This window comes from Phaethon aethereus (genome assembly GCF_964289735.1).
Source record: "Phaethon aethereus genome assembly, chromosome: Z".
In the NCBI taxonomy this organism is placed as follows: domain Eukaryota; kingdom Metazoa; phylum Chordata; class Aves; order Phaethontiformes; family Phaethontidae; genus Phaethon; species Phaethon aethereus.
Genome location: NC_138577.1, coordinates 16,029,731 through 16,046,699, shown reverse-complemented (window position 1 = coordinate 16,046,699; position 16,969 = coordinate 16,029,731). Strand labels below are relative to the sequence as shown.

General features: G+C 44.2%; 1 protein-coding gene across 3 annotated transcripts in view; it reads right to left on the bottom strand.

Moving 5' to 3' along the window:
• EGFLAM (EGF like, fibronectin type III and laminin G domains) overlaps positions 1 to 16,671 on the bottom strand; it is a gene marked incomplete at both ends in the record, with an annotated part of 72,969 nt that extends 56,298 nt beyond the window's left edge. For all 3 annotated transcript variants that reach the window (XM_082012982.1, XM_082012983.1, XM_082012984.1), the window contains one exon: positions 16,557 to 16,671. In XM_082012982.1, coding sequence (XP_081869108.1) covers positions 16,557 to 16,671 — 115 coding nt within the window. The remainder of the gene's footprint in view (positions 1 to 16,556) is intronic.
• Between the last annotated feature and the right edge of the window lie 298 nt (positions 16,672 to 16,969).

Here is a 16,969-nt window from a genome sequence, read left to right as displayed (position 1 = left end):
AGGCAAATTAGTATTAACACTGCATCAGTAGTAAAGGAAAAGGAATACTCCCTAAACATTCACTATTAATATGTTCGTGCCATCCTTGTATTATTTTCTGGGGAGGCTCTATGAGACAAGTTTTCTGGGAGGCACCGTTGCTGAAATAATAAAATTTAACGAGCAATGACAAATACTCATATAAGGTAGGCTTCAAATTCATATTCTAGATGCACTACAGGCCAATAGAATTATTTACAGAAAGTATTTGGTGAATAATTCAGAACAACAAATAAATTTTTAAAAAATGCAATCTGTTTGCAGACTATCTGCAAAAGATAATAGCCCACTGCTCATAGTTTGCAGACTATCTGTAAACAGAGAGGCAACATCTGTTTAAGAAGGAGCCACGCCATGAATTATTCACCCAGCCCTACTAAACACTACTATCTCCAGTTTGCAGGTGATGAAAGAGACACAGAGAGCCAAACACTGACCTCAGTTACACTGGCCTATAAATTGTCACTGGAGGAGTAAATACAAACTTAAGCCAGGGAAAATGAGAGCAAGAAGCCAGAGAGGTCTGTACTTCAATCCTTCCGGTCTAATTCTCCCTAGAAGCCAGGGAACTCCCCTAACGCAACAACGACGGCGGCAGGAAGCATGCCTGGGAACCACGTGCGAGCACCACCGGCACCTAGCGCTGTCTTTGCGAGCAGCCTCAGATGATGCTCAGCAGCCAAACGCTGGTTTGGGGAGTGTGCAGGACCCTGCCCTCCCCATGACAAAACCATGCGATGAGTAGCTGGCAGCACTCACACTGCCGGGGACCACGCTGCCTCTGGGTAAATGGGGAGCCACAGGGAAAAGGAGAAGCTGGGCCAAGCCTGGCCATGCACAGAGCTATTTCTTGGGGGGACAGAGGACGAGGCAGAGAGGAGCACCTCTCACACGCAGTGTGGCGGTCCCCATAGTACCCTCCTGTCACCGCTCCTGGCCTCACAGCTGATTGATGTGCATCTTGGGGTTCAGAGTCACTACTGGTTGCTGGAGTCCAAACTTCACACAAGCCAGCAGAAAGTAAAAAATGTCCATTTTTGGACTGGGCTTTCCTTTCGCGACCATGACAAAGTGACTGCACGATCTGACACAAGCAATGTTTATGCCACTGAGACACAGGAGAACTCATGGCTTTGCAACAGTCATGCTGCAGTACTATATCAAAGCGGTTTGTCAGCTGATCACAACTGTTGCAATACATATTGCTGTTTTACTAACAAATTATTTTGAGATAAATGTGCACTTGAGGGATTTTGCAAGATTTTACAGAACATCATGTATTAACCACACTAAAAATGGACACTAAAACTGGTCTCAACATTTCTGTCTTTATGTCAAAGGTCATGTTTAGACTATACAAAGTAAAAATAGTTTTCAAGGGTAAAACTCTCTGGGTATCTGTAGTTTGTCCTACAATTCAGGTCAGAAATACCTCTCTTCTCAAGATTCAGCACAAGATCTCTGTTAATCTGGTAGCACCATGCACAGTGCAAAACCACAAAGGAGCCTACTCCCCTCTGCAGCCTGCTGGGTGGGAACCTGCAGACAAGGGAGGTGCAATCTCTCTGCTGCTTGTACATACTCTGAAGATCTGCCTCAGTGATGATTCCACCTGCAAACGTCCTCTGCAGCTGGATGCAGTGAATACCTAAGAAGGCACAGAGATTAGCTCTGATCATAAAGGACAAGGAAGCAATTGATACAAAAATAGAATTAAATACATTTTCTACAAACACAGTCATTCTCCTTTCTGGCCCACCAGGCACACAAAGTTCAATATGGTCCAAAAATGCTTTGATGAAACTGGTAATGGAAGCAATGACTTTGGTCCCATGCAAAGAAGCCATTAATCAAGGGAGAGCACTCTTACACATACTATGACTATACACTGTGCAAGTATACCAAATACAAGAAGTGAATGAGGATTCGGCTGTAGATAAACAGTGTTGTGCTGACAATGTTGTATTTATTTTTCTGCTTAGAGCTATTTTGTTCCTTGTTTACAGATCTCTGATTTTGGGCTTCTAAAAATATGCAGAAACTGCTAAACCAGTGAAGAAGTCACCAAAGAAGGTCTCCAAGTGAGCTGAAGAATACATGAGCCCACTTCCTAAGATGGAGTTAATTTTACCATTTTTAAATAAATACCATTATTTAAACTTTTGTTTCATAAAAGCAACTGAAATTAAAAATGGTAAAAAAGCTTATCCCATCGATACAAACGTCACTTCCATTGAGGTTCCCACTGCTGCATACAACAGCCTTTGCCCATAAATTAAACACCATAGGCTACCATCAGGATGGCCACAGGCAAAGTGCCGCCTGGGAACGGTCCCCAGCCTGGGCCAGTCAATGGTGCACCAGTGTCTCGAGATGCTCCTGACCATCACTGAATCCACCAGCAGAGATGTCACATCCATGCCTACCCTTGTGATGTTAAGCAGAGTTAGCTTGGGTGTCTAATGGGAACACTTCAAATTAATCTACCCACTGCTCCCAGCCTAACCACGCTGGCCTCATGTGGAGCTCAGGAGCAACCACTTCAGCTTAATGCATTCCTCCAGCTACTGCAAGAGAACTGCTCGTGCATACACAGGCAAGTTCCTTCTTCCTTCTAGTCATGAAGCGACCCCAAAATCTTACTACAGTGATGAACAGTTATGAGAAAAAAAAACAACTTTGAAACAAATACATTTCTTATGTTCACAAGATTCACATCTGAAGGGCTTTGGATGAGTTGGATAAAGCTTCTCACAGTTGGCACTGTGAGAAAAAAAAATTAGAGAAAATTTCAAAATTTATTTAAATGTTAAATTAGATGAAAATAATACTGACTGGAAACAATAGTTTTTAAAATATTCATGAATGGAATATCTGAAAGGATTGGGATTGGAAAATTTTCTTTTAGACTTTTAATTATATTTTGCATTTCATCTTCTCTTTCTTTTTTAGATGTTTATGCTGTTTCAAGGCATGCAGGTAGTCCCAGGTACTTACAGGTCCTGAAATAATACACAAATAATTTACTGATACAATCCACATGAAATAATGTGGTAATTCATTTAAGGTAAAACAGATAGTTCATTTCATCTTTGCTAGTTTGTGGTTTGGAAAATTAAAATCTTTACACTACATATTCAGTACTACTATTAATGATAGGGCATAGGCCAACAAAAAGAGATAACCATTTCATTATTTTACTTTTAAATCTCTGTGGGTAACAGCTAAGAGGTACTCCTTATTTTCCAGGTTGATGTGTCTCCTATTTGTGTCCCATGAAACAAGAGAAATATTTGTTGATGAATTTCCAGCTGTCACTACTAACATGTCACAATATAAGGAAATTAAAAAAGGAATAAAAAACCTCATGAAAGACAATTCAAACTAATTATAAATAGAAGTTTTCAGAACAAAACATTTTCAGAAAGAGAAATTCCTTTGGATTTCTATTTTTTTCAAACATTATTTAATTCAGTTCACTAATTCATTAAAAAGTTTTATTGAAGTAGCATTTTATCATTGAAAAAGCCATTTTCAAGAGAAAAGTCTGTCCACTCCTAGAAGTGAAACAAATGAACGGCCCATTCACAGTCTCACTGAAATATCAGTGGAATTCTCATTTGTAAAACAATAATCAACAATTGGGTCTTTTCTTGTTTCCTTTCTTTTCACAGACTGAATGAGGTTATGCAAACACCATGGTGGAACGAAGACAGCATGATGAACTGAAAAAGGTCAGGAAATCCTAAATAAAAAAAATGTGCCATTTTTTAATCTCTTTGAAGTGTTTTCCAGCTCCCACTGCCCAGCAGCGGTACGTAAGAGAGCAAGAATCTCCCAGCCACAACAACTACAAAGGACGATGACTTGAAACTGGAAAATCTCAGCCGGTCTCTCCTGGTCCTGCACCCTGAGTAGCAGCATCAATATGGAAAACATCAAACAATGGAGAAATCTTGTTAGTCGTTGCTCTCAACAAGTCGCATACTACTAGTGCACTAGAACCCAACAAGAGGAGATCCACTGGATCACCTGCATGCTGCCACAGTGAGTACCAGTGCAGAGGCTGCCAGTAGTATGGCCCTGTAGAGGCATCACGGTTTTTGACCCGGACTGTGGTGAACAAACCTTTGGAGAGACTAACCCAATCTTGGTTAGTCCTTTAAAAATACTGTAAAATACACAATGAAAAAAAAACCCTCAACATTATAATAATAGCAGGCTTGGACCCACGTGATGTTTTCCCGATGCAGTTATCTGCCCCAGGTGCATCTGAGGTGATGGTCATCGGTGTATTTATAGCCCAAGGAAGAGGAATGAAGAAGGCAAAGCTCAGAAGGTAAACTACAGCCGAACACAGAGAATCCTATTAAAAACAAACAGGCATAATGTCAGCAGCGACTTTGTCGCAGCTTTTCCTGCTTTGCCTTGGCCCTGCAGATCGCAGAAGAGAAGGGCAGAGGTGGGAAGCCCCGTTCCCTGCACTCATCCACAGAGCCAGGCTTTGCTCCCGGGAAGGCTCCGACTGTGCAGAGAAGCAAGGGAGAATGTTGCTCTGCACAATGCACAGTGACTTCCTGGTGTGAGAAGATAAAGCAGAAACCGATTTTTTAAATAATTTTTTTAAGAGCTAGATAGAGCAAAAAAACTTCTAGCTGTGGATGGTTACACACTGGAACCACTTTTGGGGAATTCCTGGTGATGAAGGTTAATTGTAAGCACGGACACCATTATCTCTGAGCAAAGATCTCGTTTATCCCTGTCCTGCCTGTCAAGAGGAACAGACAGGGCAATCTCTGGATAACTCTTACAGGCTTCTGGTTTTGATAATTACTGACCGGAGGCCAGTCTGACTAACACAAGTGCATACACTGTACCTGCATCTGAGACAACTTGGTGAAATATTTCTCCTAATGGAAGCTCTTTCCACTTCCAGTATAAATGTAGTATAGACACCTGTAAAAATCCCTACCAAGACACTCCACTTGCTTAACCTCAGGTGCGTTCCTGGAAGACCGAGTCAAAATCTAGCGCTCATGCCCCTAAACTGAGGCTTGCACTGCAGCTGTCGAAGCCCCAGTGCTGGGGCATGGCCACCCTAATTCCTGACATCTCCGCAGCATCTTGGCCTGGCAGAGGAAAAGAGTAGCCAGGTCCCTATTCCTGCAGAAGGGGAAGCACTGAGGCTCACCTACTCCTGCTCCAGCATCCAGCCTGCTTGAATGCAAAGGTCAACATTTTTCTTGGTTTGGGATTTTCTGGCTGGGCTCAGACCTGCCTTGTCCCTGTGGACGTGACCATCGGCTGGCGGGCTGCAGCTCGCCCTGCCCGCTGCCACGGCCCTGCCTGCTGCTGCCTGCCTTCTCACCAGCTACTGCACCGGTTTTCAAATCACTTTAAAAAAAAAAGTCTCTGTGAGGTTTAATGTTACTGTGAGAAAGTGGCTGAAAACAAGCAACAGCATGTCAGCGTGTCCGTGCAACAGACTTCAATAATCCGCAGGGCGGGCTGGGTGAGAACCAGCACGCCGAGCACATCCCCGGCATATCTTCTGACCCCGTCCCCTCCACGGTTTTCTGTACTGGGACTACACTGGGAACAGCGATGGGGTAAAAAGCCGCTCGGCTGAGGGGCAGCGCTCCAGCCAGCACCCCAGCGGGGTCGCACGTGCTGCACGGCTGAGAAAGACCTGGTGAGCCAGAGAGGACACCCTGCACCCAGGGAAAACCACGTCGCCCAGCGGTGCAGTCTCACCCTGCCCCGGAGCAAAAGCCAGCAGCAAGGGCAAGGTCTCACGCCTTCGCCTGCCCTGCAGCAAGGGCAAGGTCTCACGCCTTCGCCTGCCCTGCCGCCTTCCCACTCCTCCACCCCTCTCCCTCCAGGCATTTACCTCCACCTTCCTACCCCAGGGCTCCTCCCTCCCGTTTTGCACCGACTCGAGTGTCATCTTAAGAGAATTCAACCCACTTCCACCAGAAAAAAACCCAACACTGTTCTCCTTCCTCTTGTGGGTTACGCATCTGATGTGTTGGGAAGCCCAAACATTGGAGGAGTTCCAGAAAACACGCCGCTCCAAACACTGCTGGAAGCAGAAACAGGAAAACATAAATAAAGTTGATCACACAGTGCTTCCAGTTCCTCACTGAGTCTCAGGCATTGTTGGTGAAAATAAACTCTACTAAGAAGGGTGGTACTGTTCTGAAATGAAATGATAAAAATAAGGATAAAAGTCAGCCTGCTGCGTTATCTGAGAATCTATAACATGAGTAAAATACATAAGTGAACGACATATGAAAGACTTTGTATTTATTATAAAAAAATACAGATTCATTATATACACTATATATATGTGTATATATGTATATAAAGGGTAGTTAAGCTATAAAAAACCCAGATAAATAACTTGAAAATTTCTTTGCCCATCAATCAATATAATTTAAGGGTATATCTTCCAGGTGTTCTCTATCCAACATCTTATTACCTTATTACCTTCAATGGAAACCATGGCAAAATTGTTCACACTACTCGAAAAATATTCTCCTTGATGTCTCTTAATCTCTTTGCTTCACCTACTACAGATTTCTGTCTCACTGATATGGAATACAAACCTGTGCTCTTGAAGAAATAGCTTACTTGGTATAAGAAACAGCATTCAAGGGGACCTTCTGGAAAAGTGGTCGGGTAGAAAAACCTGATGATCATAAATGTATTATGGACAGACACATACAAAAAGGCTGAAGTATAAAGAGGACAACGCTGACCATGTGACAAGCAACAAATGTGCAGGGCGAGGACAGGACACGCAGCATCTTGGGTTCCCACAATCCCTACAAGTCCTGCTTCATTGTTTTGAAGCTCATTATCGGTGAACACAAACGATCTGGTCATGCCCCAGAGAGTACCACACAAATAAGTGTGCGGGTTGGTTATCCCCAAGGTTTCAGCTCAGGCCTCATACAGCTACACCACCTGAATTGGTAGTGATCGTCCACTAAACATCTTTGTACTGATCACAACTAAGGCAAACACACATTTTCTCTGTAGAAAGTAGAGCAGTTGGTCCAGCTGGTGTTTTCAGGTCATGACAGGATGCAGGACAGCTCAAAGGAAGCTAGATGCAAGAGCTGAAATACAGAGTTTCAAAAGATACTTGTGACACTTTGCAAAATCACAGAGAGGATAAGGTTGGAAGGCACCTCTGGAGATTTCCTAGTCCAAACTCCTGCTCAGAGTAGGCTCAACTACAGCAGGATGCTCAAGAGTTTGTTTAGTTGGGTTTTGAATATCTTTAAGGATGGAGACTCCAGAATCTCTCTGGGCAAGTGCTCAGTCACCCTCACTGTAAAAAAGTTTTTTCTTATGTTTAAATGAAATTTCCTGTGTTTCAGTTTGTGCCCATTACCTCCAGTCCTGTCACAGGGCAGCACTGAGAAAAGCCTGGCTCCATCTTCATTACCCTCCCTGTCAGATATTTATATACATTGTTAAGATCCCCCCAAGTCTTTTACTCTCCAGGCTGAACTGGAGAGAACTTCCTCTCAGCCTCTCCTTGCCCCTGAGATGCTCCAGTCCTTTAATAACCTTTGTGGCCCTTTGCTGTACTTGCTCCAGTATGTCCATGTCTCTGTTGTACCGAGCAGTCCAGAACTGAACCAAATCCTCCAGATGTGTCTCACCAGTGCTCAGCAGAGAGGAAGGATCACCTCCCTTGACCTGGTGGTAACAATCCTCCTAATGCAGCCTGGGATGCTGCTGGCCATTTTGCTGCAAGGACACATCCACCGGGTTTGCCACTGCACAGTGATCCTAGCCTAACTGGAGAAGCCAGAGCAGCTGCAACTGTCATTTTATTAAAGGCTGCTGAAGGCCAGGTCAGGGAGGAAATCTGGCATCTTCTCAAGGAGCAGGAAATTCTTCTCTGATTCAGTTCCTCCATAAGAAACAGGATAATTTCACTACCTTCTGCAGTCAGCAAGTCTCTCCATTCACCAGCAGTATCAGTAAAAACCACAAAGGAAATTCTTTGTCTCTAATAAGTGACAGAAATAGATGTGTTTTTTTAAACCTGAATCCCTTTACTAATGTAGCGTGGGACACGGCTGTGTATTCAAAGAACCAGTAACAAGCAGTGGGATGTGAAAGCTGGGAGAATGACTGGGAGGGATTAAATCTTCTTCGCTGCAAGAGACAATGAGACATGGAGATATATCTCAGCATAAATAAAGACCAAATACATAGGGGAGCAAACAGCAAATGACCCAGGCACAGATATCCACAAAGCTAGCATCTAATACTCCCTAATCCTCTCAAAGCATTCCTTGCTCCACCGCAGCTTGCAGAGTCTAACCCTTTGGCCCAAACCCTTACCAGGGCTGCCTTACCGTGCAAGCCATGCCCTTCTCTTGGGGGTGGTTAAACGTCTCTTTCTTTTCCCATTTCTGCCCATTGTAGATGCTGTCTAGTCCTTTGTCCTGCAGTGACTTTCTTCCCCTTATATTCTGCAGGTTTCTTCTTCCATCCTCCCCATGATCACTACATCTTACGTCTCTATGGACATGAATGGCTTGGACGCTCTCATCTCAGCCTACTAAGGCCATTAGCACATACATTGAGAGAGCTGTGGTTCTTGACTGTATAGCTCACCATATCATAGTGTTGCCGTCATAACTGTTCAATTAAGGTGAAAACAGTAGCAACCCACGTGCAACGGGTTCATGTGGGAATGGGAACATTGTGAAACAGGAGCGGGAACTAAAAGAGCCAGCAGGATGTTGGTCCCTGTGTTTGTGGATGGAGTACCAGCTAAAATGCCGCCATCTCTGTAAATAGTCATCTTCGTTAAAAAGCTGCTTATTTTTAGAAACATGTTGTCTTCTGCGATTATCTAGAAAGCAGAACATGAAACAGCTGAAACATTTCTGTACAAGTAACAAATTCTGGCTTCTGCTATGTCTAATTAAACCACAAAAATTCTGGTCCTAGACACTTACTTTCCATCATTTGCAGTTTTACAGGTTTTGTTCATGTTTTTTTCCTAAAATGGTCTTCTAGTTGAAAATTCTCATGCATCAAAGAAAGTAACTTGAGTGAAATTCTCCATAATCTTTGCCCTTAGGATTTATTTCAGAAGATTTTTTAGCTCAGCAACACAAAGCGATTCTTGGTTTAAAACTTTATATGTACAATAATGGCTTTGACACATCAGAAGAATTGGAGTGATTTCTCTATTTGAAAGCAGTACGCTCAACATCCACAAGATGCTCATTTCCCCTCATTTTAGAAAGACGATTCAAACTGGAAGTTCCAAATGTACACAGGTGTTGATACTTGACCGTACCATCATTTTCGCAGGTGCCAGCAATTTTAAATTACTTTAAAAATCGAGGGAAGTGTGAAAAATAATTTGGCTCAGGATTCTTCCAGCCTCGAAGATGCTTCTGTGTGAGTTACACCAGTCTGACTGAGTCTGACTGTCCCTGAGGACATGGGGAAACCCAGACCCACCTGGTGTCCCCTTTTCAGAACGACTACTCTTAACATGACTGCTCTCTGCACTGTTATTTAAAAAGTGTTTATTAACTATAAGGTGGAAAGACACCGCATCACCACTTGGTGATACACTGAGAAAGCCAGGTGCAGAATATGTTAGCACCTGCACATGGTTTATCTCTTCTAGGTCTAAAAATTATCCAGGATAACATTTTGCAATGCTTGAATGAAAGATCTTTTTAAGAAAACAAAGCTGGTATACTTTGACCATCCGATTACATGGGCCAGCATGTCACTAACGGAAGAAAGGGTTTCTTCCACAGGCCCATAGCTGTCCTCTTCCTTTTGAAATAAAAGGCCCCCTGGGTCAATATTGTGTGGATTTCTCTTTCATTGATGGACAATATCCTGAGGTCCTTTCCTCATGAGGAGTCCTTACTCCTGGGTGTAGTTACACCGTTCTTGGTAGAAGAACTGGTGTGAACCTGGTGTGTTTCACACTATACAGCTCTCACGTGGAGAGTTTTATGGATTATCACACACCGTATCATCACCTAGGTTTCAGTTAGTTACACGGTTGTCATGGAGCTTTCCCCCTAAGCCTCCAATTTCCAGTGGCTTATGCTCTCCTGAAGTAGTTACTTTCAAAGATTAATTCGGCAGTGCTTGTTCTCAGCTCAGCAACTCTGAAAAGTCTGAAAAAAGAATGTTCATATTTTGCTGTGGCTTGGATGTTCACCTTAGATGAATAACTAATTTGGATTTCATGTGTAAGCATCTTCACTAAAAATAAAAAATAAAAGGATATCAAATCTTTCCCAAAAGTATTTCCTTTCAGTTGGAATTAATTATGAAGAACAGGTTTTGCTTTTTTTTTTTCATTTGTGGGGTTTTTTTAGATACATCATTTGTTTGCACAGAAAACCATTAGGAAATTTTATTCAAGGTCATATAGTTAACATAGTCTCCTGTGTGCCTGTGGTTTAGAAAGTCTTTTATTACCTGATCACAGACCACTGTTGCACCTTCACAGATAAATATGGCACCAAATTGTACACTCTTTAATATATGAAATAATAAGGTCTGCAAAGACCTCTTCATGGTAATTTACTCAAATTACAGGCATCTTTGATACAACCTAAATAATTTTTAATATGATAAAAACTGTCAATAACTATTTATTTTAGTCTTTCACTCCACTGCGGTGGAAAAGCTGTGAAAAGGTCATAGAATCGTAGAATCTTTGGGTCAGAGGGACATTTAAAGGTCATCTAGTCCAACCCCCCTGCAATCAGCAAAGACATGCCCAACTAGATCAGGTTGCTCAGAGCCCCATCCAACCTGACCTGGAACGTTTCCAGGGATGGGGCATCTACCACCTCTCTGGGCAACCTGTGCCAGTGTTTCACCACCCTCAGTGTGAAAGATTTCTTCCTTAGATCTCGTCTGAATCTGCCCTCTTTTACTTTAAAACACTCCTTGTCCTATCGCAATAGGCCCTGCTAAAAAGTCTGTCCCCATCTTTCTTCTAAGCCCCCTTTAAGGATCAGAAGGCTGCAAGAATGTCTCCCCAGAGCTTTCTCTTCTTCAGGCTGAAGAACCCCAACTCTCTCAGCCTGTCCTCACAGCAGAGGTCTTTCATCCTTCTGATCATTGTTGTGGCCTCCTCTGGACTCCCTCTAACAGGTCCATGTCTTTCCTGTGCTGAGGGCTCCAGAGCTGGATGCAGGAATCCAGGTGGGGTCTCACCAGAGTGGAGTAGAGGGGCAGAATCACCTCCCTCGACCTGCTGGCCACGCTGCTTTGGATGCAGCCCAGGATGCGGTTGGCCTTTTGGGCTGCAAGCGCACATTGCCGGCTCATGTCCAGCTTTTCATCCACCAGTACCCCCAAGTCCTTCTGGGCAAGGCTGCTCTTGATCCTTTTATCTCCCAGCCTGGACTGATACCGGTTGCCTCGACCCAGGTCCTACCAGTCCTGTTTTGTTCCAGTCATGTTCCATCATGAAGCAACAATGTCAGTCACATGGGTTTTATTTTTATTTTAAATAAGACCACATTAAAGGGATATAAGCGGAATCAGGCATAAGGTTGAGTTCCAACATAAGCATGATCTGAGAAATAGGAAACTTCCAAGTATACTCTCAGCAAACTGTTGAGTTTGTGGGGCCCTGAAGAGAACTCATCCACTGAAATTTTCCTTTTTAAGACAACAGAGTACTCTCCTGCTCCTTGGGATGTCTTTTGGGTGACTGACACTTAGAATCCTTGCCATTAAGTCTAAGAAGGGAATCTGATCGTCAAACGTGCTCACTGCTAACAAGGTATACACAGTACACAATGCTGTGCCCTATCTAATCCGGTGTCACTGTGTATCTGCCAGAGAAAGAGAGGTGGTTTTTTTCTGCAAGGGACACTGTAAGATATGGAGGCCTTCACCTGCAGATTATTACTAAGGTAATGCCTAGCAGCCTTGCCTAAGATTGGGGTAAAGCTGTGCTGAGCACCCTACAGACATCCTATTAGTGTCTAATGTGGCATGGTTGGAAAAGCATAAAAGCACAAAACTACTCTAACCCCATTTTGAAAACTGAAAATCTGGCCTGGGAAGGACTGGCAAACCCTCAACGCAAGTCTGTGACAGCCTCAGGACAGAAGGATTTCCCAAGGCCCACTCTAGTGCCGTAACTCCAAAACAACCCCTCTTCTCCAAAGCATCACTGAGAATGCCAATATCTGGTATTAGGTATAATTCCACCAATTTTTAAAAATTTCTTGGCTAATTTTACCTTTCTGAACGCTGGTGGAAGCCTGTATAGTAGTTTTAGAGGGAGCATTGGCAAAAACCACAACAGTGGTGCCCAAGAAAAATAGAGGAAGATAGTGATTTCAGCATGGAAAGGATAGAACATGTTTTGCTGTGATAAGACTACCTAAAATGAGAAAACGTACTTCCAAAAGAGTTGTTAGCACTGGTCTACCAAGTAACATGTTCAAGTGAAATAATTAAGTGCATTCCTATTGCTGCCCCAGAGGATATTAGGGAAATGCTTGTACCTGTGCAAGGTGGTGATGGGATTGATCAGTGCTACCAGCACTTACCAGGAGATGGGCACCAAAGGTATGAGAGCAAGTCCAATCGAAATGAAAACGTCAAACAACATTGTGACACAACTTACATCCAAATGTGATAAATAACATGCATATATAACCAGTGCTTGGCTCTTTTTTTTGCTGTTGAAGACGTTGAACAGTGCGATCTGATAGCACGCGCTTTGGCCTATGTCTGAAACAATAAAAGAATTATTCAATCTTCCCCCACATAAATTATTCACATCTTCTTTATTAGTTTTAGCTCAAAGATACGCACCATTGCTGCCAGCTCTGTAGCCCTCGTGTTAGGAATCATTCAGATTCAGACTTACTCCTTTTCTCAGACACTTCCCATTCAGCAGCAGGTCAACCTCGGTCTTGCACGCTTTACGAGCAGAACTTATTACGGCAGTGAATTACAACTCATTCTATTATTGTTAAAAAAAAACCCTGTAATATTTAAAAAGTCAAATAAGCACCTTCCTTCTCAGACACTGCTACATTTTCCCTATCTGTAAACCTGATTTTCAAGGTAGTTTGACCTATTTTGATACATAAATCGGGCTAGAATTTCAAAAGTGTTCCATATTGAGCAGCTCTTATTATAGCCCGATTTTCTAAAGAATTCAAGTACCACAGTGCCAAGTTCTTTGGAAAAAAAAGTAATTTACTGCAGTGCCGACCAGGGAGCTGTGGGCTTTTTTGAAAATCTGGCCCTGGTATTGAGTGTTACACTCTTGTAAAGTCTTGAGGCTTTAACGGATCTGATTCCTCCAGCATTTACACACAAAGCCAGTGACGTCTACCATTATGGACATCTGGGAAATAGATACAACACAAGCCCAATCTTTTGTTTATATTAGTTGGCAAGCATAATATAAAAAGTAAAAAAAAAAAAGGCTTCCTAAGCATCAGATACAAATTTTTTATTTTCTCCGTGCAGACCAGCTCAACAGTTTTAATATTTTACAGGGCATTGGAACTTTACACTCTCATACTAAAAAAGTAACAATGCAATATAATGCAACAAGTTCATGCCATGAACATCCATGGGAAATCAGCTAAGTGGTCGTCTCTTTCCCCTACAATACTCTAAAATCATAGCACCATTAAAATTCAATGTTAATGTGTTTATATTAGTAGTAGATTACACATTGGAGGCTAGGTTTAGGCTTTCCAGCCTTCAACCAGTTGACTGAAACTTGAAACAGAAGCAGCAAAAATCTGTGTTTTTTTCAGAAGGCAAAAGCAAGAAAACAGTTTGAAAGCAGCAGCACAAGTGCAACTTCTGGAGGTACAAGGTTTAGAGAATCCCAGCCTAATCTGTTCCCAACTACGCTATTTACCACATGGTGTCTAAGGATTTGTTTTAAGCCCTTCCCAAAGTGTCTGTCATCCCATTTCCCTGTCTCCAGCAAATGTATCATGTAACTGTAAATAAACATTCAAACGAGTTTAGCAGTCATCAGGATGTTTCAAACTTGAGCACGACAGCTTTTTTCCTTAAAGTTTAATTTAAGAAGCTGCATTTGTGGCCAGTTTACGATGTACTTTATTTCTAACTTCACAGACTGATTTCTCACTCTGCTGCTTTCTGGGGATTACATAATTGATCCTTGTAAAGTGAGCAAAGTGAGAAAATCTTGGAAAAATGGAGATGCATTTGACTCTCTTTTTTTCTTTTGACCCACATGACCTCCCAGTCAGCCTGTTATTGAAGATGAACTGATTTTATCACTTCTCTCTCAATACAACCTTTTGCTTCCACCTAAATTACAATTCTTTGTACAATAAAAAGAAGTCTCACTTCTATTGCTATTAAAAGGACAAAGTGAAAAAACAAACTTAAGTTTTTACTATCTTATCTCTTCTTCACCCACTGCTTTTGGATGTGCAAGTAAATGACAGTTCCCTTTCACTCTTAACCACCCAGCACGTGATACACTGCAGAACAAGGCAAAGATGTGAGCTACCCGGAACTATACCTGTTTTCAGTGTTTTGACAGCCACATTCCATGGTAGGGACCCAGCCGCGGGATTCTTGGAAGCCTGCAATTCCAATAGCCCTTGGCAGAATGCAGATGGGATTTAAATTTCCTACTGCTCACAAACTGTCTGGGGGATTTCTCTCTTCAAATCCTGCTACAAGTGGATTTTCAAAGGTTTGCACTGATTTTGAAAAAACAGTTCGCATATAAAATTGGCTACTTCTTATACAGCAAAAAAGTAGAAAATGAATGATTGAATCATTCAGTGAACCTCAAAGAACATAAGTTACAAAAAAACTAACAAAACTAATGTACACACAATGTTATCAAATTAATTATCTCCTCCACAGTACTACAAATAATTTGTTTCCAAGATTTAAACTGTTTTAATTCCATCCATAGGAATACATTCCACTAGGTCTGACATTCTGCCATGATTAGGGAAAACAAGCACGCCAGTACAGTAGAGGAATCTTTAAAAACATTCACACATTTCCATCCCAACTTCACATGTCTAGTATTTTAACACAAGCTACTAATCATCTCATTCACAACTACTGTTTACCTAATTTCCTCAAGTACTTAGTGGTAGCTATTATGATAATGAAGGATCATGGGACTAGATCCCTAAGAGACAAGGTCAGACCAGTAAAATTAGCCATCTGTCCAGTAAGGGCTTTAAGCCTAGGCTGTATTTAAGTATTAAGTTTCCAAATGTACAGGCTTTTATTTTTTTCTCACAAGAGCAAGAGAATGCACAATACCGATTCTAAAAAACAGCAATACAAATCTTTTAACACTGTGGAATATCTACAAAAAGGGTCTGATCCTGCAAACACTCTGTGAGATGAGGCAGAATTTAATAAACTACTTCTATTTTCCATTGATCTGACACCAATGAAGTTTGTGGTAAAAATTGATGTTGATCTCAATGATTCTGTGAGAGTTTCAGTGTTTGAAACTGTCCTGGGTGTCAATATTTTCTCCAAGCACCACAACTTTTTAAGTATGCAGAATGTCAAACTTCACCATGCACTGCATCCCATCTCACTGCTTACATTTTACCTTACTGTTTCATAGGCTGCAGACTGCAGGGGCTGTAAAAGCTGCTCAGAGATCCAAGTTTTTGGCTTCCAACCACTAAGGACCTCATACCACCACCTTGACCAACGTGCAAAACCCTGCGACAGCTGTGGGAACCCTCCCGCAGGTCACAGGTACCGCTCAGCCAGAAGCAGGACCTTGAAGCACACCGCATCGTGCTTGGCACAAAATAACTATTTTTTTTATATAAAATTATTGCATCCCTAGCTATTTTTCTTTACCATTTTCTACTCGGTGGCTTAGGTTATTCGCTATCACAGATGCTAAGTGTCCCAGCCAAAGCACAGCCTTGCCGGCAGGGAACCTCGGGCTGCCTCAGAGGTTCGCCTGGCTCCAAACTCCGCTCACGCAGCACCACAGCTTGCGGGGTCCAGGGAAAAAGGGATGACATTTTTGCCAATTCCTTCCACAGTAGCAGCAGGCGGGTCCTGGTCTGCAACTTGAGCGAGCCCACGGGCACGGGGTGTAAAACGGCGCCTACCGCCGACTCCGCAACTTCAACGCTTCCCACGGCCGCTCCCTGCCACTGCCCGGGCACCCTCTCCCACCCGCGGGTGGGAGGACTGGGCCGATGCTGGCGGGGGACGGCGGGGGGCGGCGGGCAGCGCCCGTCCGCAGCTCACGGACGCGTCCACCCCGCAGCACAGCGCCGCGACCCTGCCCCCGCCCCGCGGCCGCCCGAGAACCGGCCGGCACTGTCCCGGCGGAGCTCCGGCCCGACCCCGACGGCCTCCCATGCCCCGGCCCGCGGCAGCGCCCGTAGCGCGCAGGGGACGCGAAACTTCGCCGGGTGCAGGCGCGGCCCCGGACGGGCGTCCCCTCGCCCCGCCGCCGGCCGCCCTACCTTGCCGGCGGGGGATGCTCCTCCGCGGCGCGGCCGCGCACCCGATGCACGAAGCCAGGAGCAGCAGCGAGGCCAGGCGGCGGCAGCGGCGGAGGCAGCGGCCCGGCCCCTCCATGTGCGCTGCGTTCCCCCGCCGCCGCCCGAGCGGGGGAGGAGGCGGCCGGGGGCAGCGGATGCCCTGCGGGCGGGGAGCGGGGCTGGGGCGGCGCGGAGCGGAGCGGCGGGGCTGGCACCCGCGCCGGGCAGGGACGGGGAGGGAAAGGGAGGGATGCGGGGGAGGAGGCTGGTCCAGCCCCGTGATGGGATTACCGCCGCCCGTGGGGCGGCCCGGCGGCGCGGGGCACGGTTCGGCACCTCCCCCGCCCCGAGGGGTCGGGACGTCCCCCGCCGGGTGATCTCCGTGCCGGCCGTGC